Genomic DNA, 23775 nt, shown 5'->3' with positions numbered 1-23775 from the left:
TCATCGGAGATGTTCTGGACACAGTGCAGTTTCGGGTCTATTCTCAAGAGCAGCGAGTCCAGGATATTTAGGCTATGATACCGATGTTTCAGCCTCCATCCTGGATTTTGGTAAGAATGAGTCTGAGGCTAGTGGGCCTTATGGCCTCCTGCAACCTGCTAGTGAAAAATGCCAGATGGCCAGATGGCATTTGCCAGCTCTGCAGTGGGACCTGAAGTTCTAGTGGGCACAGCATCATGGGAATCTCTCCGACATGGTTCAGATCTCGGAGGGAACTGCACAGGACCTGCAGTCGTGGTTGACCAACCAAAATTGGGTCAGAGGCAGATCCCTTTCCCTACCCCAACCAGTTCACACAGTATTGACAGATGTGTCACTTCCGGGATGGAGCAGCCATCTGGGAGGTGTGGAGATCAGAGGACTATGGTCTCTGGCAGAATCCGGACCCCACATCATCTTGATGGAGCTCTGAGCGATTTGCTTGCCATTGAAAGCTTTCCATCAAGGGAAAGCTGGTTCAGGTGTTCATGGATAATACCACCACCATGTGGTACTGCAACAAACAGGGCAGGGTGGGGTTATGGACCGTTTGCCAAGAGGCCCTGCGTCTCTAGACATCAGGGCATATCCCTGGTGGTTCAACACCTGGCAGGTTTCCTGCGGGCGGACAAACTCAGCCTTCGATGCCTAGCATATCTTGAATGGCATCTCCATCCAGAGCTGTTGCATGGTTTATTTTAGAAGCGGGGAGAGCCTTAGCTAGATTTATTCCCCTCCGCCAAGAACGTGAAACGGCAGTAGGTTTTGTGCCTTGGAGTTTCCAAGGCAGCACACGCTCAGCGACTCTTTTAGTCTCAAGTGGAGCTCAGGCCTCCTGTGCGCCTTTCCGCCAATACCTCTCTTCCAGATTGCTCAGGAAAATGTGGAGCGACTGGGCCCAAGTCATTCTTTTGGCTCCGGACTCGGCACGGAGAGTCTGGTATCCCGAGCAGCTCCAATTGAGCATCTATCTTCGGGGAGGATCTTCTGTTGCAGCAGCAGGGGAGGGTCCTCCACCTGATTCTGTCAACTCTGCGCCTTCTTGCATATAGATTGAGCGGTGGTAGTTGACACCATTCATCCTTCCTCCCAAAGTCTGTAATGTTATTTTGGCAGCCAGGCGTCCCTCTACCAATACTGTGTACACCTGTCGATGACAAACATTTGCAAAATATAGTACAGGAAGGTCTATTGATCATCTTTCTGGTCAGGGCTGATCTTTTTCAGGGCCATAGTTTGGACATACCTCAGCCACTTAATGCCCCCGAGCTCTTGGCATAGAAAGTCGTGAAAAGTAACTGACGTCGAGGTAGTGCCTTTATAGGTGACGCGGACTATGCTGACGCCATCACGTGGAGCCGACTGACGCAACCTACAGGCACAAGTGTATTGCTCGAGCAAAAGTCTTCCGGATCCAGCCTGACACCTGGGAAATTCTAAGGTTAGGAATCCGCGGCTAGGTCATGTCTCAGTTAAGGCGTTACCGAAGGTAAGTAACTTGCCCAACATTTAATTCTGGGAACTGAAGAAAATGTTTTCATACCAAATATATATCTCAAACAAAATTGATAGTAATAGACCCGCCCGCTCCCTGTTGCTGGTGCGCCCCACCCGCCCAGCTCCCTGTTGCTGTCACTCCCCAACTATGCTGCTCCCTGTTGCTGGCGTGCCCCACGTGCCCCTCTCCCTGCTGCTGGCCCGCTCTCTGTTGCTGAAATGCTCCCTGTTGCTAACCCCCCCCACCCCGCGGCTCCCTGTTGCTGGCCCCCCACCCACCCCGCTCCCTGTTGCCGGTCCCCCCACCCACCCCGCTCCCTGTTGCCGGTCCCATACTCCGCTCGCTGTTGCTGGTCCCAAGCGCTCCCTGTTGCTGGTACCACCCACCCACCCCGCTCACTGTTGCTGGTCCCACCCACCCCGCTCGCTGTTGCTGGTCCCAGCGCTCCCTGTTGCCGGTCCCAAGCGCTCCCTTTTGCCGGCCCCACCCACCCACCCTGCTCCCTTTTGCCGGCCCCACCCTGCTCCCTTTTGCCGGCCCCACGCACCCACCCTGCTCCCTTTTGCCAGCCCCACCGACCCACCCACCCTGCTCCCTTTTGCCAGCCCCACCCACCCGGCTCCCTTTTGCTAGCCCCACCCACCCACCCTGCTCCCTTTTGCTAGCCCCACCCACCCACCCTGCTCCCTTTTGCTAGCCCCACCCACCCACCCTGCTCCCTTTTGCTAGCCCCACCCACCCACCCTGCTCCCTTTTGCTAGCCCCACCCACCCACCCTGCTCCCTTTTGCTAGCCCCACCCACCCACCCTGCTCCCTTTTGCTAGCCCCACCCACCCACCCTGCTCCCTTTTGCTAGCCCCACCCACCCACCCTGCTCCCTTTTGCTAGCCCCACCCACCCACCCTGCTCCCTTTTGCTAGCCCCACCCACCCACTCTGCTCCCTTTTGCTAGCCCCACCCACCCCGCTCCCTTTTGCTAGCCCCACCCACCCACCCAGCTCTCTTTTGCTAGCCCCACCCACCCACCCAGCTCTTTTGCTAGCCCCACCCACCCCGCTCCCTTTTGCTAGCCCCACCCACCCACCCCGCTCCCTTTTGCTAGCCCCACCCACCCACCCCGCTCCCTTTTGCTAGCCCCACCCACCCACCCGCTCCCTTTTGCTAGCCCCACCCACCCGCTCCCTTTTGCTAGCCCCACCCACCCACCCGCTCCCTTTTGCTAGCCCCACCCACCCGCTCCCTTTTGCTAGCCCCACCCACCCACCCTGCTCCCTTTTGCTAGCCCCACCCACCCACCCTGCTCCCTTTTGCTAGCCCCACCCACCCACCCTGCTCCCTTTTGCTAGCCCCACCCACCCACCCTGCTCCCTTTTGCTAGCCCCACCCACCCACCCTGCTCCCTTTTGCTAGCCCCACCCACCCACCCTGCTCCCTTTTGCTAGCCCCACCCACCCTGCTCCCTTTTGCTAGCCCCACCCACCCACCCACCCCGCTCCCTGTTACTGGCACCCCCACCCATGCTGCTCCCTGTTGCTGGTGTGCCCCACCCGCCCCTCTCCCTGCTGTTGTCCCGCTCTCTGTTGCTGAATGCTCCCTGTTGCTGGCTCCCCCACCCTGCCGCTCCCTGTTGCTGGCCCCTCCACCCACCCTGCTCCCTGTTGCTGGGTGCTCCCTGTTGCTGGCCCCCTCACCCGCCCTGCTCCCTGTTGCTGGAACCCCCACCCACCCTGCACGCTGTTGCTAGCCCACCTACCCGCCCGCTCGCTGTTGCTGGCCCCCGCTCCCCACCCACCCGCTCGCTGTTGCTGGCCCCACCCACCCACCCACCCCGCTCGCTGTTGCTGGCCCCACCCACCCCGCTCGCTGTTGCTGGCCCCACCCACCCACCCCGCTCGCTGTTGCTGGCCCCACCCACCCACCCCGCTCGCTGTTGCTAGCCCCACCCACCCACCCCGCTCGCTGTTGCTAGCCCCACCCACCCACCCCGCTCGCTGTTGCTAGCCCCACCCACCCACCCCGCTCGCTGTTGCTAGCCCCACCCACCCACCCCGCTCACTGTTGCTAGCCCCACCCACCCACCCTGCTCACTGTTGCTAGCCCCACCCACCCCGCTCACTGTGGCTGGCCCCACCCCCCCCCTGTTGCTGGCCTCACCCACCCCGTTCCCTGTTGCTAGCCCCACCCACCCCGTTCCCTGTTGCTAGCCCCACCCACCCCGCTCCCTGTTGCTGGCAACCCCGCTCAACTGTTGCTGGCCCTACCCACCCACCCCGCTCCCTGTTGCTGGCCCTACCCATGCTACCACCCACCCCGCTCCCTGTTGCTGGCCCCACCCACCCCGCTCCCTGTTGCTGGCCCCACCCACCCCGCTCCCTGTTGCTGGCCCCACCCACCCCGCTCCCTGTTGCTGGCCCCACCCACCCCGCTCCCTGTTGCTGGCCCCACCCACCCCGCTCCCTGTTGCTGGCCCCACCCACCCCGCTCCCTGTTGCTGGCCCCACCCACCCCGCTCCCTGTTACTTGCAACGCTCCCTGTTGCTGGCTCCCCCACCCACCCCGCTCCATGTTGCTGGCCCCCCCACCCACCCCGCTCCCTGTTGCTAGCCCATGCTCCCTGTTGCTAGCCCCCACCTGCTCCCTGTTGCTCGCCAACGCACCCTGTTGGTGTCCCCCCCCCCCCCCAACCCACCCACCACGCTTCCTGTTGCTGGACCCCCCCAATCCACCCACCACGCTCCCTGTTGTTGGCCCCCCCACCCACCCACCCTGTTCCCTGTTGTTGGCCCCCCCCACCCACCCACCCTGTTGCGTGTTGTTGGCCCCCCCCCCACCCACCCACCCTGTTGCGTGTTGTTGGCCCCCCCCCACCCACCCACCCTGTTGCGTGTTGTTGGCCCCCCCACCCACCCACCCTGTTCCCTGTTGTTGGCCCCCAGCCCACCCACCCTGCTCCCTGTTGGCCCCCCGCCCACCCATCCTGCTCCCTGTTGGACCCCCCACCCACCATGCTTGCTGTTGTTGGCCCCCTGTTGCTGGACCTACCCACCCTGCTCCCTGTTGCTGGCTGTCCCCCACCCACCCCCTGTTGCTGCCCCCCCCGCCCACCCGCTCCCTGTTGCCGGCCAAAGCTCCCTGTTGTTGGACCCCCCACTCACCCACCCCGCTCCCTGTTGCTGGGCCCCCCACCCACCCATCCCGCTCCCTATTGCTGGACCCGCCACCGACCCCACTCCCTGTTGCTGGACCACCCACCTCGCACCCTGTTGCTGGACCCAAGTTCCCTGTTGGTGGATCCCCCACCCACCCTGCTCCCTGTTGCTGGGCCCCCCAGACCCTGCTCCCCGTTGCTGGACCCCCCCCATCCACCCACCCACCCGCTCCCTGTTGCTGGACCCCCATCCACCTACCCCGCTCCCTGTTGCTGGACCCCCCCACCCACCCTCCCTGTTGCTGGACCCCCCCACCCACCCTCCCTGTTGCTGGACCCCCCACCCACCCTCCCTGTTGCTGGACCCCCCATGCTCCCTCTTGTTGGACCCCCCCCACCCACCCACCCTGCTCCCTGTTGCTGGACCCCCCCCCCCACCCACCCACCCTGCTCCCTGTTGCTGGAACCCCCCCCACCCACCCTGCTCCCTGTTGCTGAACCCCCCCCCACCCACCCTGCTCCCTGTTGCTGAACCCCCCCCACCCACCCTGCTCCCTGTTGCTGGACCCCCCACCCACCCTCCCTGCTCCCTGTTGCTGGACCCCCCACCCACCCTCCCTGCTCCCTGTTGCTGGACCCCCCCACCAACCTCGCTTCCTGTTGCTGGACCCAAGCTCCCTGTTGGTGGATCCCCCACCTACCCTGCTCCCTTTTGCTAGCCCCACCCACCCACCCTGCTCCCTTTTGCTAGCCCCACCCACCCACCCTGCTCCCTTTTGCTAGCCCCACCCACCCACCCTGCTCCCTTTTGCTAGCCCCACCCACCCACCCTGCTCCCTTTTGCTAGCCCCACCCACCCACCCTGCTCCCTTTTGCTAGCCCCACCCACCCACCCTGCTCCCTTTTGCTAGCCCCACCCACCCACCCTGCTTCCTTTTGCTAGCCCCACCCACCCACCCTGCTTCCTTTTGCTAGCCCCACCCACCCACCCTGCTTCCTTTTGCTAGCCCCACCCACCCACCCTGCTTCCTTTTGCTAGCCCCACCCACCCATCCTGCTCCCTTTTGCTAGCCCCACCCACCCAGCTCCCTTTTGCTAGCCCCACCCACCCAGCTCTCTTTTGCTAGCCCACCCACCCACCCCGCTCCCTTTTGCTAGCCCCACCCACCCACCCGCTCCCTTTTGCTAGCCCCACCCACCCACCCGCTCCCTTTTGCTAGCCCCACCCACCCACCCTGCTCCCTTTTGCTAGCCCCACCCACCCACCCTGCTCCCTTTTGCTAGCCCCACCCACCCACCCTGCTCCCTTTTGCTAGCCCCACCCACCCACCCTGCTCCCTTTTGCTAGCCCCACCCACCCACCCTGCTCCCTTTTGCTAGCCCCACCCACCCACCCTGCTCCCTTTTGCTAGCCCCACCCACCCCGCTCCCTGTTACTGGCACCCCCACCCATGCTGCTCCCTGTTGCTGTTGTGCCCCACCCGCCCCTCTCCCTGCTGTTGTCCCGCTCTCTGTTGCTGAATGCTCCCTGTTGCTGGCTCCCCCACCCTGCCGCACCCTGTTGCTGGCCCCTCCACCCACCCTGCTCCCTGTTGCTGGGTGCTCCCTGTTGCTGGCCCCCTCACCCGCCCTGCTCCCTGTTGCTGGAACCCCCACCCACCCTGCACGCTGCTGCTAGCCCACCTACCCGCCCGCTCGCTGTTGCTGGCCCCCGCTCCCCACCCACCCGCACGCAGTTGCTGGCCCCACCCACCCCGCTCGCTGTTGCTGGCCCCACCCACCCACCCCGCTCGCTGTTGCTGGCCCCACCCACCCACCCCGCTCGCTGTTGCTGGCCCCACCCACCCACCCCGCTCGCTGTTGCTGGCCCCACCCACCCCGCTCGCTGTTGCTGGCCCCACCCACCCACCCCGCTCGCTGTTGCTGGCCCCACCCACCCACCCCGCTCGCTGTTGCTAGCCCCACCCACCCACCCCGCTCGCTGTTGCTAGCCCCACCCACCCACCCCGCTCGCTGTTGCTAGCCCCACCCACCCACCCCGCTCGCTGTTGCTAGCCCCACCCACCCACCCCGCTCGCTGTTGCTAGCCCCACCCACCCACCCCGCTCGCTGTTGCTAGCCCCACCCACCCACCCCGCTCGCTGTTGCTAGCCCCACCCACCCACCCCGCTCGCTGTTGCTAGCCCCACCCACCCACCCCGCTCGCTGTTGCTAGCCCCACCCACCCACCCCGCTCGCTGTTGCTAGCCCCACCCACCCACCCCGCTCGCTGTTGCTAGCCCCACCCACCCACCCCGCTCACTGTTGCTAGCCCCACCCACCCACCCCGCTCACTGTTGCTAGCCCCACCCACCCACCCCGCTCACTGCTGCTAGCCCCACCCACCCACCCCGCTCATTGCTGCTAGCCCCACCCACCCACCCCGCTCATTGCTGCTAGCCCCACCCGCCCACCCCGCTCATTGCTGCTAGCCCCACCCGCCCACCCCGCTCACTGTTGCTAGCCCCACCCGCCCACCCCGCTCACTGTTGCTAGCCCCACCCGCCCACCCCGCTCACTGTTGCTAGCCCCACCCGCCCACCCCGCTCACTGTTGCTAGCCCCACCCGCCCACCCCGCTCACTGTTGCTAGCCCCACCCACCCACCCCGCTCACTGTTGCTAGCCCCCCCCACCCACCCTGCTCACTGTTGCTAGCCCCACCCACCCACCCTGCTCACTGTTGCTAGCCCCACCCACCCCGCTCACTGTGGCTGGCCCCACCCCCCCCTGTTGCTGGCCCCACCCACCCCGCTCCCTGTTGCTGGCCCCACCCACCCCGTTCCCTGTTGCTGGCCCCACCCACCCCGTTCCCTGTTGCTGGCCCCACCCACCCCGCTCCCTGTTGCTGGCCCCACCCACCCCGCTCCCTGTTGCTGGCCCCACCCACCCCGCTCCCTGTTGCTGGCCCCACCCACCCCGCTCCCTGTTGCTGGCCCCACCCACCCCGCTCCCTGTTGCTGGCCCCACCCACCCCGCTCCCTGTTGCTGGCCCCACCCACCCCGCTCCCTGTTGCTGGCCCCACCCACCCCGCTCCCTGTTGCTGGCCCCACCCACCCCGCTCCCTGTTGCTTGCAACGCTCCCTGTTGCTGGCCCCCCCACCCACCCCGCTCCATGTTGCTGGCCCCCCCCCACCCACCCCGCTCCCTGTTGCTAGCCCATGCTCCCTGTTGCTAGCCCCCACCTGCTCCCTGTTGCTCGCCAACACACCCTGTTGGTGTCCCCCCCCCAACCCACCCACCACGCTTCCTGTTGCTGGACCCCCCCAATCCACCCACCACGCTCCCTGTTGTTGGCCCCCCCACCCACCCTGTTCCCTGTTGTTGGCCCCCCCACCCACCCACCCTGTTCCCTGTTGTTGGCCCCCCCCACCCACCCACCCTGTTCCCTGTTGTTGGCCCCCCAGCCCACCCACCCTGCTCCCTGTTGGCCCCCCAGCCCACCCATCCTGCTCCCTGTTGGACCCCCCACCCACCATGCTTGCTGTTGTTGGCCCCCTGTTGCTGGACCTACCCACCCTGCTCCCTGTTGCTGGCTGTCCCCCACCCACCCCCTGTTGCTGCCCCCCCGCCCACCCGCTCCCTGTTGCCGGCCAAAGCTCCCTGTTGTTGGACCCCCCACTCACCCACCCCGCTCCCTGTTGCTGGGCCCCCCACCCACCCATCCCGCTCCCTATTGCTGGACCCGCCACCGACCCCACTCCCTGTTGCCGGACCACCCACCTCGCACCCTGTTGCTGGACCCAAGTTCCCTGTTGGTGGATCCCCCACCCACCCTGCTCCCTGTTGCTGGACCCCCCAGACCCTGCTCCCCGTTGCTGGACCCCCCCATCCACCCACCCACCCGCTCCCTGTTGCTGGACCCCCATCCACCCACCCCGCTCCCTGTTGCTGGACCCCCCACCCACCCTCCCTGTTGCTGGACCCCCCACCCACCCTCCCTGTTGCTGGACCCCCCACCCACCCTCCCTGTTGCTGGACCCCCCATGCTCCCTGTTGCTGGACCCCCCCACCCACCCACCCTGCTCCCTGTTGCTGGACCCCCCCACCCACCCACCCTGCTCCCTGTTGCTGGACCCCCCCACCCACCCACCCTGCTCCCTGTTGCTGGACCCCCCCCACCCACCCTGCTCCCTGTTGCTGGACCCCCCACCCACCCTCCCTGCTCCCTGTTGCTGGACCCCCCACCCACCCTCCCTGCTCCCTGTTGCTGGACCCCCCACCCACCCTCCCTGCTCCCTGTTGCTGGACCCCCCCACCAACCTCGCTTCCTGTTGCTGGACCCAAGCTCCCTGTTGGTGGATCCCCCACCTACCCTGCTCCCTGTTGCTGGACCCCCAGACCCCGCTCCCCGTTGCTGGACCCCCCCCCATCCACCCACCCACCCGCTCCCTGTTGCTGGACCCCCATCCACCCACCCTGCTCCCTGTTGCTGGACCCCCCCATGCTCCCTCTTGCTGGACCCCCCACCCACCCTGCTCCCTGTTGCTTGGCACCCACCCACCCTGCTCCCTGTTGCTGGACCCCCCCACCCACCCACCTCCCTGTTGCTGGAATCCTCCCTGTTGCTGGACCCCCCCACCCACCCACCTCCCTGTTGCTGGACCCACCCACCCACCTCCCTGTTGCTGGACCCCCCCCCCACCCACCCTGCTCCCTGTTGCTGGACCCCCCCCCCCCCCCACCCACCCACCCTGCTCCCTGTTGCTGGACCCCCCACCCTGCTCCCTGTTGCTGGACCCCCCTCCCACCCACCCTGCTCCCTGTTGCTGGACCCCCCTCCCACCCACCCTGCTCCCTGTTGCTGGACCCCCCTCCCACCCACCCTGCTCCCTGTTGCTGGACCCCCCTCCCACCCACCCTGCTCCCTGTTGCTGGACCCCCCTCCCACCCACCCTGCTCCCTGTTGCTGGACCCCCCCAACCCTGCTCACTGTTGCTGGACCCCCCAACCCTGCTCCCTATTGCTAGACACCCACCCACCCTGCTCCCTATTGCTAGACACCCACCCACCCTGCTCCCTATTGCTAGACACCCACCCACCCTGCTCCCTATTTCTAGACACCCACCCACCCACCCTGCTCCCTATTTCTAGACACCCACCCACCCACCCTGCTCCCTATTTCTAGACACCCACCCACCCACCCTGCTCCCTATTTCTAGACACCCAGCGCTCCCTATTGCTGGACACCCACCCACCCTGCTCCCTATTGCTGGACACCCAAACCCTGCTCCCTATTGCTGGTCACCCACCCCGCTCCCTATTGCTGGACCCCCCCACCCACCCCGCTCCCTATTGCTGGACCCCCCATCCAACCACCCACCCACCCTGCTGCCTGTTGCTGGACTCCCACCCCGCTCCCTGTTGCTGGACCCCCCCACCCACCCACCCCGCTCCCTGTTGCTGGACTCCCCCACCCACCCACCCCGCTCCCTGTTGCTGGACCCCCCCACCCACCCACCCCGCTCCCTGTTGCTGGACCCCCCCACCCACCCACCCCGCTCCCTGTTGCTGGACCCCCATCCCACCCACCCACCCCGCTCCCTGTTGCTGGACAACCCCGCTCCCTGTTGCTGGACCTCCCACCCACCCACCCACCCCGCTCCCTGTTGCTGGACCTCCCACCCACCCACCCCGCTTCCTGTAGCTGGACCTCCCACCCACCCACCCCGCTTCCTGTAGCTGGACCTCCCACCCACCCACCCCGCTTCCTGTAGCTGGACCCCCCACCCACCCACCCCGTTTCCTGTTGCTGGACCCCCCACCCACCCACCCCGTTTCCTGTTGCTGGACCCCCCCCACCCACCCACCCCGTTTCCTGTTGCTGGACCCCCCCCACCCACCCACCCCGTTTCCTGTTGCTGGACCCCCCCCACCCACCCACCCCGTTTCCTGTTGCTGGACCCCCCCCACCCACCCACCCCGTTTCCTGTTGCTGGACCCCCCCCACCCACCCCGTTTCCTGTTGCTGGACCCCCCCCACCCACCCACCCCGTTTCCTGTTGCTGGACCCCCCCACCAACCTCGCTTCCTGTTGCTGGACCCAAGCTCCCTGTTGGTGGATCCCCCACCTACCCTGCTCCCTGTTGCTGGACCCCCAGACCCCGCTCCCCATTGCTGGACCCCCCCCCCATCCACCCACCCACCCGCTCCCTGTTGCTGGACCCCCATCCACCCACCCTGCTCCCTGTTGCTGGACCCCCCCATGCTCCCTCTTGCTGGACCCCCCACCCACCCTGCTCCCTGTTGCTTGACACCCACCCACCCTGCTCCCTGTTGCTGGACCCCCCCCACCCACCCACCTCCCTGTTGCTGGACCCCCCCCCCCCCCACCCCCCACCTCCCTGTTGCTGGACCCCCCCCACCCACCCACCCTGCTCCCTGTTGCTGGACCCCCCCCACCCACCCACCCTGCTCCCTGTTGCTGGACCCCCCACCCTGCTCCCTGTTGCTGGACCCCCCTCCCACCCACCCTGCTCCCTGTTGCTGGACCCCCCTCCCACCCACCCTGCTCCCTGTTGCTGGACCCCCCTCCCACCCACCCTGCTCCCTGTTGCTGGACCCCCCTCCCACCAACCCTGCTCCCTGTTGCTGGACCCCCCCAACCCTGCTCCCTATTGCTAGACACCCACCCACCCTGCTCCCTATTGCTAGACACCCACCCACCCACCCTGCTCCCTATTGCTAGACACCCACCCACCCACCGTGCTCCCTATTTCTAGACACCCACCCCCCACCCTGCTCCCTATTTCTAGACACCCACCCACCCACCCTGCTCCCTATTTCTAGACACCCAGCGCTCCCTATTGCTGGACACCCACCCACCCACCGTGCTCCCTATTGCTGGACACCCAAACCCTGCTCCCTATTGCTGGACCCCCCCACCCACCCCGCTCCCTATTGCTGGACCCCCCCACCCACCCCGCTCCCTATTGCTGGACCCCCCCACCCACCCCGCTCCCTATTGCTGGACCCCCCATCCAACCACCCACCCACCCTGCTGCCTGTTGCTGGACTCCCACCCCGCTCCCTGTTGCTGGACCCCCCCCACCCACCCCGCTCCCTGTTGCTGGACCCCCCCCACCCACCCCGCTCCCTGTTGCTGGACCCCCCCCACCCACCCCGCTCCCTGTTGCTGGACCCCCCCCACCCACCCCGCTCCCTGTTGCTGGACCCCCCCCCCCAAGCACCCACCCACCCCGCTCCCTGTTGCTGGACCCCCATCCCACCCACCCACCCCGCTCCCTGTTGCTGGACCCCCATCCCACCCACCCACCCCGCTCCCTGTTGCTGGACCTCCCACCCACCCACCCACCCCGCTTCCTGTAGCTGGACCTCCCACCCACCCACCCACCCCGCTTCCTGTAGCTGGACCTCCCACCCACCCACCCACCCCGCTTCCTGTAGCTGGACCTCCCACCCACCCACCCCGCTTCCTGTAGCTGGACCCCCCACCCACCCACCCCGTTTCCTGTTGCTGGACCCCCCCCCCACCCACCCACCCACCCACCCCGTTTCCTGTTGCTGGACCCCCCCCCCCCCACCCACCCACCCCGTTTCCTGTTGCTGGACCCCCCCACCCACCCACCCCGTTTCCTGTTGCTGGACCCCCCCACCCACCCACCCCGTTTCCTGTTGCTGGACCCCCCCACCCACCCACCCCGTTTCCTGTTGCTGGACCCCCCACCCACCCCGTTTCCTGTTGCTGGAAACCCCGCTTCCTGTTGCTGGACCCCCCCCCCCCACCCACCCCGCTTCCTGTTGCTGGACCCCCCCCCCCACCCACCCCGCTTCCTGTTGCTGGACCCTCCCCCACCCACCCCGCTCCCTGTAGCTGGACCTCCCACCCACCCACCCCGCTTCCTGTAGCTGGACCTCCCACCCACCCACCCCGCTTCCTGTAGCTGGACCTCCCACCCACCCACCCCGCTTCCTGTAGCTGGACCTCCCACCCACCCACCCCGCTTCCTGTAGCTGGACCTCCCACCCACCCACCCACCCCGCTTCCTGTATCTGGACCTCCCACCCACCCACCCACCCCGCTTCCTGAAGCTGGACCTCCCACCCACCCACCCACCCCGCTTCCTGTATCTGGACCTCCCACCCACCCACCCACCCCGCTTCCTGAAGCTGGACCTCCCACCCACCCACCCACCCAGCTTCCTGAAGCTGGACCTCCCACCCACCCACCCCGCTTCCTGTAGCTGGCCTCCCACCCACCCACCCCGCTTCCTGTAGCTGGACCCCCACCCACCCACCCCGCTTCCTGTAGCTGGACCTAAAGCCCACCCACCCCGCTTCCTGTAGCTGGACCTCCCACCCACCCACCCCGCTTCCTGTTGCTGGACTGCCCACCCACCCCGCTTCCTGTTGCTGGACCCCACCCCGCTCCCTGTCGCTGGCCCCCCCAACGTCAAGCTCCCTGTTGCTGACCCCCCCCCCCCCAGCAATATTCTTATAATGTATGGCAGGGGTTACTTCAACAGTATATAATGTTATCAAAATATCAGTTATAGAATACATTTGTTTTTATGTCCACATGTCCCACATATATGCTGTATTTGCTTTTTGAGGATTTAGCATTAGTTCCTTTGTAATATTAATCGGGTATTTCCTTGTTTGATTTGTAAGAGAAGTAGTAAAAGCACCTGTATATTCTTTTTGGTGGAGGCCCACAATTATTTAAAGGATTTCCTCTAGGTTTTCAATAGAAATGAACATTTCTTTTTTGTAAAAAAAAAAAAATGTTTATTGTTTGGGTATGGTGTTCTATGCATCACAATTCAGCCAGAATTTATACTCTTGGACTGGGCACTATTACAGGACAACTATTACAATTGAAACAGATCCCAAGTCTCCGGACCTGAACTTTGCATATTCCTTCCATGAACCTCTCTTTTCCCATTGCCAGTCCCTTAGAACAGGATACATTTATAAGCACAATATGTACTGAGGAAAAAGGGTGCTTTTCTGGTGGAGGTTAAAGTCTTATCTGGAATCAAACTCATAGAGACGCCAAAGCTAAGAACAACCTCGTGAGGCATGTTAAATCGAAGTTTCAGATGAACTGCAGAACGAAGGAATGCAAAGGACATTGGAGAAATGTTTTTGACTCTGCTCTGCATAGCAAAATATATCCTTTGAACAAAGTCACTCAAGGGAGGTTATAGGGGTTAAAATGCAGATTTCTATCGTAATATTTTGATCATTTTAAGTACATGAAGTAGCTTATTGGTTTCCACTTAAATTATATTTGTTTCAAAATCTATAGTGTAAGAGGTGATCTGCTGGATTTTCAGGTTGAGCCCAATTTACAATGAGGCATACCTGCAGTAATTCTGCAATGTTCTTGTTTCCTTTCTAGGTGCTTACCCAGAGCTGCTGTTCTTTGGGACAAGATCCTTCTAGAGCACCCAACAGATCTGCTTGCTCTGAAGTTTGCTCATGACACTTACTTTTACCTTGGAACGAGTATTGAGATGCGAGATTCTGTGGCACGGGTTCTGCCTTACTGGAGCTTGAACATCCCTTTTAGTAGGTAAGGGATTGTTTTAGGAAGAAATCTAGGTTATACTCCATATTGTTTTTTTCACAACCAATTGAATTGGGGTTGGATTTAGAGTTGGATGGTAACAGAAGCAGCTGAGACTTCTGAATGAGAACCTGCCGGCATAGTTTAGTCCACTATTGGGGCAGTATGATAGAGAAAATTCCACCAGCTGCTTCTTCTCCAGATTTAGCACTTCCTCCAAAAATTTGAGTATTTTTCATTGCTGCCCAACTGTAATTAAGATCTTAAATACTGTGAGTAGTGCCAGGATACCTAATATTGCTGAATCTATTGGCAGTTAGTTATCACTGAGTAATAGTCATGTGAATATCACATATAGCTAATCTCCATAGCTTTTTATCCATTATTTCCAAATCTCACTTAGCATTTCAAGCATTTATACAACATAAAAGCAGATTGAACAAATATGTGCATATAAGGCCCGCCTCAACTGACAACACACTCTTCGATATAAATCATATGTCAACAAGTAAGCAAAAAAAGGTCAGCCCTATACACTACTTGTCCAAAAAAACCTCCTCCCCTCCTGGCAGTGTGGGGTTATTCTGGTATGCAAGTTCTTTGGTCTCAATTCTGATATCATTCTGATGGATGCATTATGCTGCAGATTTCTCACCTTAGGAATTTAATTCAAGGCCTCTGACTGGTGTGGAAAACTTTCCATCCACAATGGCTCTTGAACACGCCCTGGTGGCACCATGAGGCTTTAGCTTTCCGCAAGCTGGGCATAACAACAGCGGAATATATTGAGTGCAAACCGGCATGCTGGCTTCAGTTCATTTTTTATTGCATCTCATTGGCGAGGGTTCAAAGCTCTTTAGCTGCTTCACTGACAAATTCCTCAGCGTTTTGATAGGGAATTGTTAAATCTTTCCTCCAAAACATCTAGGTTTTAAACCCTTTCATAGATGCTGTAAGATCATGTCATTATTGGAGCCACCTCACATCTGCTTATGATGTTTACACTCCTAACAGAACGCAGTGACCTATGACTTTTGTGCTTCGATGCTCTGAAGGCCTTCGTGGAGTGGGAGTACAAGCTGATTGCAAAAACCTGCGAGGATGCGCATGCGCGATCATCACTTAATTATAAAGGCTGAAAAGTCTTTGTGCCTCTGGGCTTTCTGGCGCACTGCACTTTGAACTCCATCTGTCCGCTCAGCTGATATGACCATGTGCTCTGGTAATTGGCAAAACAAACAGTTATGTCCCTGCAAGCCATTTGAAAAACATGTTTACCAATTTGGTTAATGACAGCATGGATGCCTATGAGCAGACTCTGAAGTGCACTCTGAGCTCCATGAATAGCGTCGCTCGATCCCCGGGCTTAGTTGCTATGCTGTGTTGTGACGCTTGGACGCATTTTTCTGAAGATATCCAGCTGTTGTTAGCGGCCAGCTGATCGGAGAGAAGGATGACTCCTCACATGGATGCATCAAGAAGATGGAGCTACAGCCCACTCGCCGTTCCTAGCTTCCTCAATGAGACAGTTCCATAAACAGTATAGAACATTTCAAGGCAATTCCAGAGTGATTCAGAAACGACCCTCTCAGCAGTTGCAGACATCCCACCAAATGGCCTTCACCTTTCTATGAAGGGGTGAATCTAATGAATGCCAGCATGAGCAGCAGCAGATCTAGTCTCTCCCACTCTCTGTCCGGTGTGCTGCCTGAAAACCTTACTGTCTCCCCCTCTCTTCTTTTTTTACACCACCATATTCAGGTGGGGGGGGGGGGGGGTCTCACAGTTTCTTACTGATCAGAAGACTATGGCAACTGTTTGCAGGGTCATCAAGTTGATATGCTTTGGCTACACCCTACCCTTTCTGTTCCTCACTCTGGTTCCCCATCTTATTCCAGGATGTGCTGTCTTGACACATTCCTTCATTTTGGAGGCAATATTCTTTGCCCTGCTCGAAAAAAGGGGGCATAGAGATGGTGCCTCTGGAAGGAAGGCGCATTGGATTCTACTCCTTTCACTTCTTGCTCCCCAAGAAAATGGAGGTTTGAAGCCCATCCTGGATATCCGCCTTCTAAACGTATTCTTTCAGCAAGATGAGTTAAAGATGCTGCCCTTGAGACAAGTCTTACTGGTCCTGTATATGGGGATTTCTTACCATCCCTGGATACCCAAGTCACCTATTTACTTACCAACCCTGGATACCCAAGTCACCTATTTTCCAACTTCCAATTCTTCCCACCTGCAGATATTACCTGAGAATTATCATGGGATCCCAGCAGTATCAGTTCAAGGTCTTGCAATTTTGGCTGACGACTGATCTGTGTGTTTTCACTGAAGTGCTGGCAGTGTTTGCTGTTTCAAACCAAACGGTGGGTAACTGAACTAGAAAAGAACAGAAAGGACTAGGTCTAAACCCCACAGAATAGAGGCAAGCCCAGGTCTTGTCTCTTGTCGCCCTCGCACATCCCACGGGATGTCATGCTTCATCGGGCGTTGCTCCTCACTGGGCCGGCGCTGCAATGCCCTACGGGTCCCCCGAAGGGTTGCTTTAGCGGAGATCTTTTGATAACGCCGTATGATGAGTGAGGGTGTGAGATTGAGGGTTTGTAAGAAAGGGCGAGTGAGTGAATGAATGATTAAAACTGGCTAGGGGATACCAAAACAAACTTAGTTTAGTGCGTGGGTTCCCCTAACAGGTATAAAAACCTGTAGGTTGTGTATTACTGACTAGGCAATAATTTCATCAGTAACTCTTCGGTCGACATGTTTTGCGCCCTAAAATGGTTGTAACGATCCCTGGCGCTTCCTCAGGACCAATGAAGTGAATAAAACCGTGAATGGGTAAAGAACCCTACTAAAGAAATATAGTGGTTGCTGTTTCACTGCGAAGGTCAGGCATCCATGTAGTTGTATATGTGAATGACTGGCTAGTAAAATCAGAGTCCCCGGCACCGGTCGAGAAACAAATTCACTGCACAAATACGCTTCTTCAAAACTTGAGCTTTGCTATCAACTCCCAAATGTTTTATCTAATCCACTGCAGAAGGTGATCATCATCTGTGCGGCACTGGACATGACCCGAATGAAAGCTATTAATTCTCTTAAGAGAATTGTGGATGTTTGGGAGATAAGTCATAGATTTCTGACTTGCACACAGCTTCCATTTCTGAAGGTCATACGTCTGCATGGTCTCATGACCTCATGCATACTTTTGCTACCAGATGCTGATTAAGGGCCACTCCGACATCATAGGAGCCTTTCAGATTAGATGCTGCTTCTCTCATGGTTTCTTGGATTTGCCTTGATGGATGGAACTTACCAACCTTTAAGTGAATCACCCTATCAGCCCCCCAATGCGGAATCTATATTGGTCACATATGCCGCTTCTAGGCTGGAGTGACCTTCTGGATAACGTGAAGGCACAAGGCGTTTGGTCCACTTCATAGCAGCTCCTGTACATAAATGTGCTGAACCTGTGAGCGACTGCTTTGCCCTGAAGGCATTTCTCCTTTTTGTCAGTGAGCTCAATTCAGGTTCTAGCGAACAATACCATCAGTGTCTAATACATCAACAAGACAGGGCGATGTGGGGGATCGTCAATTACATGATAGGAGGCAATTCCTGGTAGTTGTTTATCTTGCAGGTTCCCTCAGTGAGAGAGTGTATGTTCTCAGCCACCTCTCGCTAGAGGAACACACGTGGGAGCTACATCATGAAGTGAAGAAAGTGATCTTCTTCAGATAGGGGTATCCATATGTGGATCTGTTCACCACACCCTATAACAGTAAGCGTTCTTGGTTTTGTGACATACACTTCCCTCTGAATGGCCCTAAGAGTAATGCCTTCAATTGTAGCTCTTCTCTGGGCCATCTTTACTCCATTTCATTGTTTTCACTTCTGCCTACATAAGATGTGGGAGGATAAGGCACAGCTGAAGCTGTTTTCCACAGATCAGGTAATGATGTACGTTGATCTGTTAGCACTCGGCATTCTGTCACCTCTTCCTCTCTCGCACGGGGTGGACCTGATCTTGCAGGAAGGTCTACAGGTCCTCCAAGTCCAAATCCCCAAACACAGTGCCCGTGCATGTGAATATTGAGCAGTGCCATTAAGAGTTCTTTTGCCTCCTTGATGAAGTGACCGATTTTGGGTGCTAAGAAACTCGCTAAGATGTCTGTCTATGTGAGTGGTTGGAATAAATCAGTTCAGTGTCTACAATCAAATTATCAGTTTCAACTTCATGTATATCTTCCTTACCAGCTATTCCTATTTTGGTTCTTCTTATCTGTCAAACCTTCCTACCCAATATGGTATCTGCCTTTCACATGGGCCAGTCTTCCACCTTTCTTTACCCCTCCTTATCCCACCAAAGAGGAGAAGTTGCAATATAGACTGGATCCAGGAGTGCTTTGTCCTATTACTTTCTTTGCACTCAACAGGGCATAGAGGATTATCAGCTCTTTGTGGGCATTGAAAGAGCCAAACATGGCAAGGCAGTGACCAAATGTACCATTTCTCATTGTTTCTTACTCTATCTTGAGGTCTGCTACGCATTGGCCAACAAAGACTTTACGAAAGACATTCAGAAGGACATCCTTTCCCACTCCACCAGGGCACTAGCTGTTCCATAGGCATTCCTGTAGATGACATCTGCTGGTGCCTAAAATTACTGCTTCAAGGCTCAAGTGTGCAGTGACACATACTTATATCAGTTAGTGATGTGATTAATAAGATCCCAAGTTATGCAAACATGTTATGTGCTGGGTTTTTTTTGTTCTCCTGTGTACACCATGATTAGGTGCGTTAAGCATAATATATTCCGGTGTCATCATGTCTGGCAGTCAGAATCACTGCTGAAGCCGTATGGTGGCACCTGATGGGCTTTTCATCCTTGCTGCAGACCTTTTTAATTCACCAGCCTCACTCCTGGAGGGATGATAATAAGATGAGGAGTCAGAGGGTAAATTATGTAGCCACCAAAAATATCCCTAACAAAAGCGTTCTCTTCCATGCTCATTAGCTTTCACCAACCCACATGTGTTTTAATCAAACATGTAAAGAGCCCTAGTGCAGAGTTGTGAAGAGCATATTAGGTTGCTATTATCCTCACTTGAAAAATGCAAGTATGGACACCAGAGTGATGGGAAGTCACCTTTGTCTTTTATCAAGTGGTGTGGCATTCTGTTCATTGCCACTGTATACCATAGTTCCCTTACCACATATTCAGCACGGTTGGGAGTTTTAGCTTCCAATTGCTCTCAATGGCCAGCCTTTCTGTCACAAAATGTTGGATAATCTCTATCCAGTTTCTCAGTTTTTTTGACGTGTACCATGTATTAGGGCTTTGGTCCATTAGAGCAACATGGGGCCTGGCTGGAATAGGGTATTCCACTATGCCTTTTATGATCATTAGAACCTCTTTACAGTAACCCCCAATTAGTGGGCAGGACAAGCAAATATTATTTGGGGCCCCCTAGTCCCACACTCCTTCAATTGTCGTGTAATTGCAAATAGGTCCTGGAAACAAACACTTCCATTATGCATATTCACGGTTAAAGTTGGCATCTTTTTTAACAGTGATCTTTGTAACACACTGTGCTTGCTCATCAGCGTACTCTGAAAATAATTGCTTACATGTACATTTCTTTGTAGTCACATTATCGTCTCTTAGAACACTCTGTACAATGTCCCCGGTACTCTGCGCAAACTATGTTATCGAGTGTTGTCTGGGTGGGTAGAATAAATAAGATGGGGCCAGTCCGGAGCTCAGGCTCTGAATGCATGAGTTTAGATTATTATATAAACCTCATGAGCACTTGCTTAGCCAGAGGAGCATTTTGACAGGGTTGTCGTGGTGACACTGTGCCTGAATTCTAGCCCAGATGTATTCCATCCCTATTCTGAGTAGGATGGCGGCCTGCTCTACACCAGACCTGGCTATCGGATGATACAAGCACACGGGTAAATGGGGAGTTAGATCACTCTGGGGTATCTGGCAGATGAGCACACCTATACTTATCAGGATAGGCAAAGCTAGGTACGAGTGCAATTTTAGGTATTCATATAATCTAATGCAGTTGTACAATGGTTGAATCATTCATCATGTTTACCGTTCTTGTCATGCTCAAGAAATATTTGAAACGCCACTTGGGTGTTTCTTGTGTACCTCTTTGGGCACGCCTGAGGTACTAACGAAAGGGCAAGATTTGTTTCCATGATTGCTTTGGGGGGGGGGGTAGTTAGGATTGTCCTGTTCTGAGGTTGCTAACCCTATCCGGTACCCTGTCAGCTTATGGGCCCAGATGGCACCCTGTGAGCTACCCAGGAATTAAGTCCACATATTCTGCTGGTATGTGCAGACCCAGTCCCACTTTTTTTTACGCTTATGTTGCCCAGATTGTACAGTCTTACTGAGAAAGTAGAAACTGTATGACATAGTGCCCCAATATTCTAGTTTGGGCACTTATTTAATTGGGTCTCGCAAGTAGTTTTCTTTGGTGTGCCCAAAGACCCTACTCACCAATTAACAGGAGACGTCTGTGGTGTTAGGAATACATCCTTCTCAGCTAAATAAGGAACCCCTATTTTTTGCCAGTAGGTTGTTCAAGCTTGAACTTTTCAAAGGATCACCCCACTATAGTTACCTTCTCTGAATTCCATAAATAAACATGGCTAACGCTCAACCAGTAAACATACTCGTAAATAGTAGACATGCGGTAACACAAATGTTACTACATCATGGACTCCAAGTTACAGGTGGAGATGTTAGCTTCGTAGTATGGGCTCAAAAAGTAAATACATATTACCTATTTATGGGTAACTGTTGGAAGGCGGACCCCGAGGAGTCGGCGAGACCACCAAGGGGGGCCCTCACACTGTACGAAGTAGCCGAGCGCTGCCGAGAAGTCTCCTGAGAGATCCTTCTCCTATCACGTACTAGCACAGTAACACCACCACACAGGACTCAAGGAGGTTGTCTCAAGGACAAGCAATTCTTTATCAGCAATAAGAAGGTTACGAGGTCAATATTTACACGAAGGGATCGAGGGATCCACCAAAAGTCTCAGTGTCTCTTTGGAAGGGTAGGGGTAGCGGGACAGTCTTTGGCAGGAGTGCGGTACGAGGGTACCTGGGGCCCAGTTCTTATCCTCAAGCTGGAGGACCTCCGGATCTCGGAGGGGTCGAGCCGCGACGGCGTCAGCAGGGCTCTGGCGTACAGTTCGTGGAGAGCCGCGATCCAATCAGCAGGGCTCTCAAGATGGTTTCTGCTCAGCTCGAGCCGCGACGTCGTCAGCAGGGCTCCGAGGGAGGTTTCAGCGAGGTTGGGCCGCGACAGCGTCAGCAGGGCTCCGATGTTCCAGGTGGCTTCAAAGTGTTCACAAGAAGGAGCCGCGACGCAGTCAGCAGGGCTCGTGATGGTTCCGACAAGAGTTCTTCTCCGTAGGGTCAGCCGCGATTCAATCAGCAGAGCTCTCGACTCCGGGATACAACTGCCGATCTGTGGCGGGGTCGCCCCAGATATAGGTCTGGAGCCCCTTTGATGTCCGGACCCAGGCGCCCGGTGGGGGCGGAGAGGCCGGGTGGAGGGGGCCAGACGCCCAGCAGGAGAGGCGCCAGGCCCAAGGGAGTTGCAGGGCGATCACACCTCGAGAGGGGAGGACAGTTGGGGGTCCCATCGATACTGTCCTCCGCCGGGGACGATGAATGGTTCCTGCGGCACCCCCTGGCCAGTTCGTGGTGCCTCGATGTCGGGGCTTCGCTGGGGTCGAGGCCGGGTTGAGCGGGGTCGCGCTGGCTGGTGCACAGAGTCACGTGGGTGCCAACAAGATGGCGGAGCCACGAGGGGTATGCGACCTCGTGCAGCTCAGGATGAAGGGCCTCGGTGCAGTTCAGAAGGGTGGCCCGTGAAGGCCGGGGCGGGGAACGGGCACAATCCACGGGGGTAAGGACCATGCCACGAGGCCGGGTCCAACAGTAACGTTTCTGGTAATTAACAGACCATCTGAACAGTTCCATGAATACACTGTACAAGCAGTTTTCAACGATTACACAGCTTATACAGATCTAGAAATACCGCTCACATATCAGGAACATGCAAATTGGTTCCAAGGCGCCCTCCCACATACTGTAGCAAACGTCAGACTGGGTCCCCTCAGCAATGAAGTGGCAACATGGCCCTTCTTAGCCAGCTACACAAAGTATTCACACATAGCAGACCTAAACACCCTAGAACTATGTGTATTATGCACAAGTCTAGTTAGGTTATACAGAATTATTAAACAGCATGTCATGCAAACAATGCCTCTAACGAGGAATGTTTAGCAATGCAGAAAATTAGACCTGGACCTATTAATTCGATAATGGAAGATTGCCACTGGAGAGGAGAAAATTCCGTTCTGGATTGCTCATGTAATCAGCTGGAACTATATGGGACCTAAATAAAAACATAGAATTCTCACAATATGCCTATCTTTAGCAATGGTTCCTCCAGTAGAAGATTGTGCCACATGGCGCATGGTGTTCGCTGCAATGTACACCACAACACATGGTAAACCATCCATTACTGTTTTCCCTGATGCACTAAAGGTTCATAATGCATACGAGCAGCCCCAGCCCTGGATTTGGGGATGAAACTGCTGTATTATTAAAGATGAAACTGCTGTATTATTAAACGGAAGCAGCAGCGCTGGCAGTACGCCATCATCTTGTGCAAGTTACATTAGTGGATCTGGTGTCAGAACTACCAAAAAGTATTGCAGAAACCTATACATTTATAGGTCGAGACAGTTTGGGAGGCAAACCTAATAAAATACAAATTTAAGGTAACTCTGAAAAGGATAACTCCAAACAGGCATATGAGTCTTGTAAAACAATTGCTGGTATAATTAGAAAAATGTAAACCACGGGGTGGGTCTACTCCACAGAAGTCTTCTGAAAAGTGCAATAATCTCAGAAACCGTGAAACACTTAAACAGCCTGATCGGTATCTGTATACTGATATACGTCCTTCTCGTTCCTTTCAGAAGTCATCCGACAAACAGTTTGAGAGAGGAGGACAATCAGAGTGCAGGTCGCAGGCACATGTGAAGCCAAAGAAGGACTCACAATGCTCTTCAGACTTCTTTGTAAAAAAGGAAGAAAAACACCCACAACAAAAGCCTCAATTTAAAAAGAAGGTGGCAAATATCTTGGTTTCACATGCCACAAATACTGAGGACTCTGCGTCTGAACATGCAGTGGCATCTGACTCTGCTAGACAGCGCAGCAGAGGTATTGATAGCTCACCAGAATCTTGAAGAGTTTCTGGTGGCGAGTGCAACTGATAAGTTTCTTCAGTTGGAAACACCAGATCAGAGACTCACCTCTCCAAGCATGTCATATGAATTGCAACTTCAAATTGAGGGTGATAAAGAGCACACCATTAAGTTCTCTTTTGGGAAAACCTGACAGTTGGCCATGACATTCTTTTGGCTGGAAAAGATTGGCCACCTGAATTTTGTAACCGCAGCCCCATGAGGG

General features: G+C 57.1%; 1 protein-coding gene across 2 annotated transcripts in view; it reads left to right on the top strand.

The window, feature by feature from the left end:
- The window catches only part of TTC38 (tetratricopeptide repeat domain 38), a 508844-nt gene that overhangs the window by 169779 nt on the left and 315290 nt on the right, over window positions 1-23775 (top strand). For both annotated transcript variants that reach the window (XM_085652408.1, XM_085652407.1), the window contains exon 5: window positions 14089-14262. In XM_085652408.1, the coding sequence (XP_085508534.1) occupies window positions 14089-14262 (174 nt within the window). The remainder of the gene's footprint in view (window positions 1-14088; window positions 14263-23775) is intronic.

The sequence above is a fragment of the Triturus cristatus genome, chromosome 4_1, assembly GCF_964204655.1.
Source record: "Triturus cristatus chromosome 4_1, aTriCri1.1, whole genome shotgun sequence".
Taxonomy (NCBI): domain Eukaryota; kingdom Metazoa; phylum Chordata; class Amphibia; order Caudata; family Salamandridae; genus Triturus; species Triturus cristatus.
The sequence above is the reverse complement of the archived record's forward strand: the minus strand, read 5'-3'. Positions and strand labels throughout refer to the sequence as shown.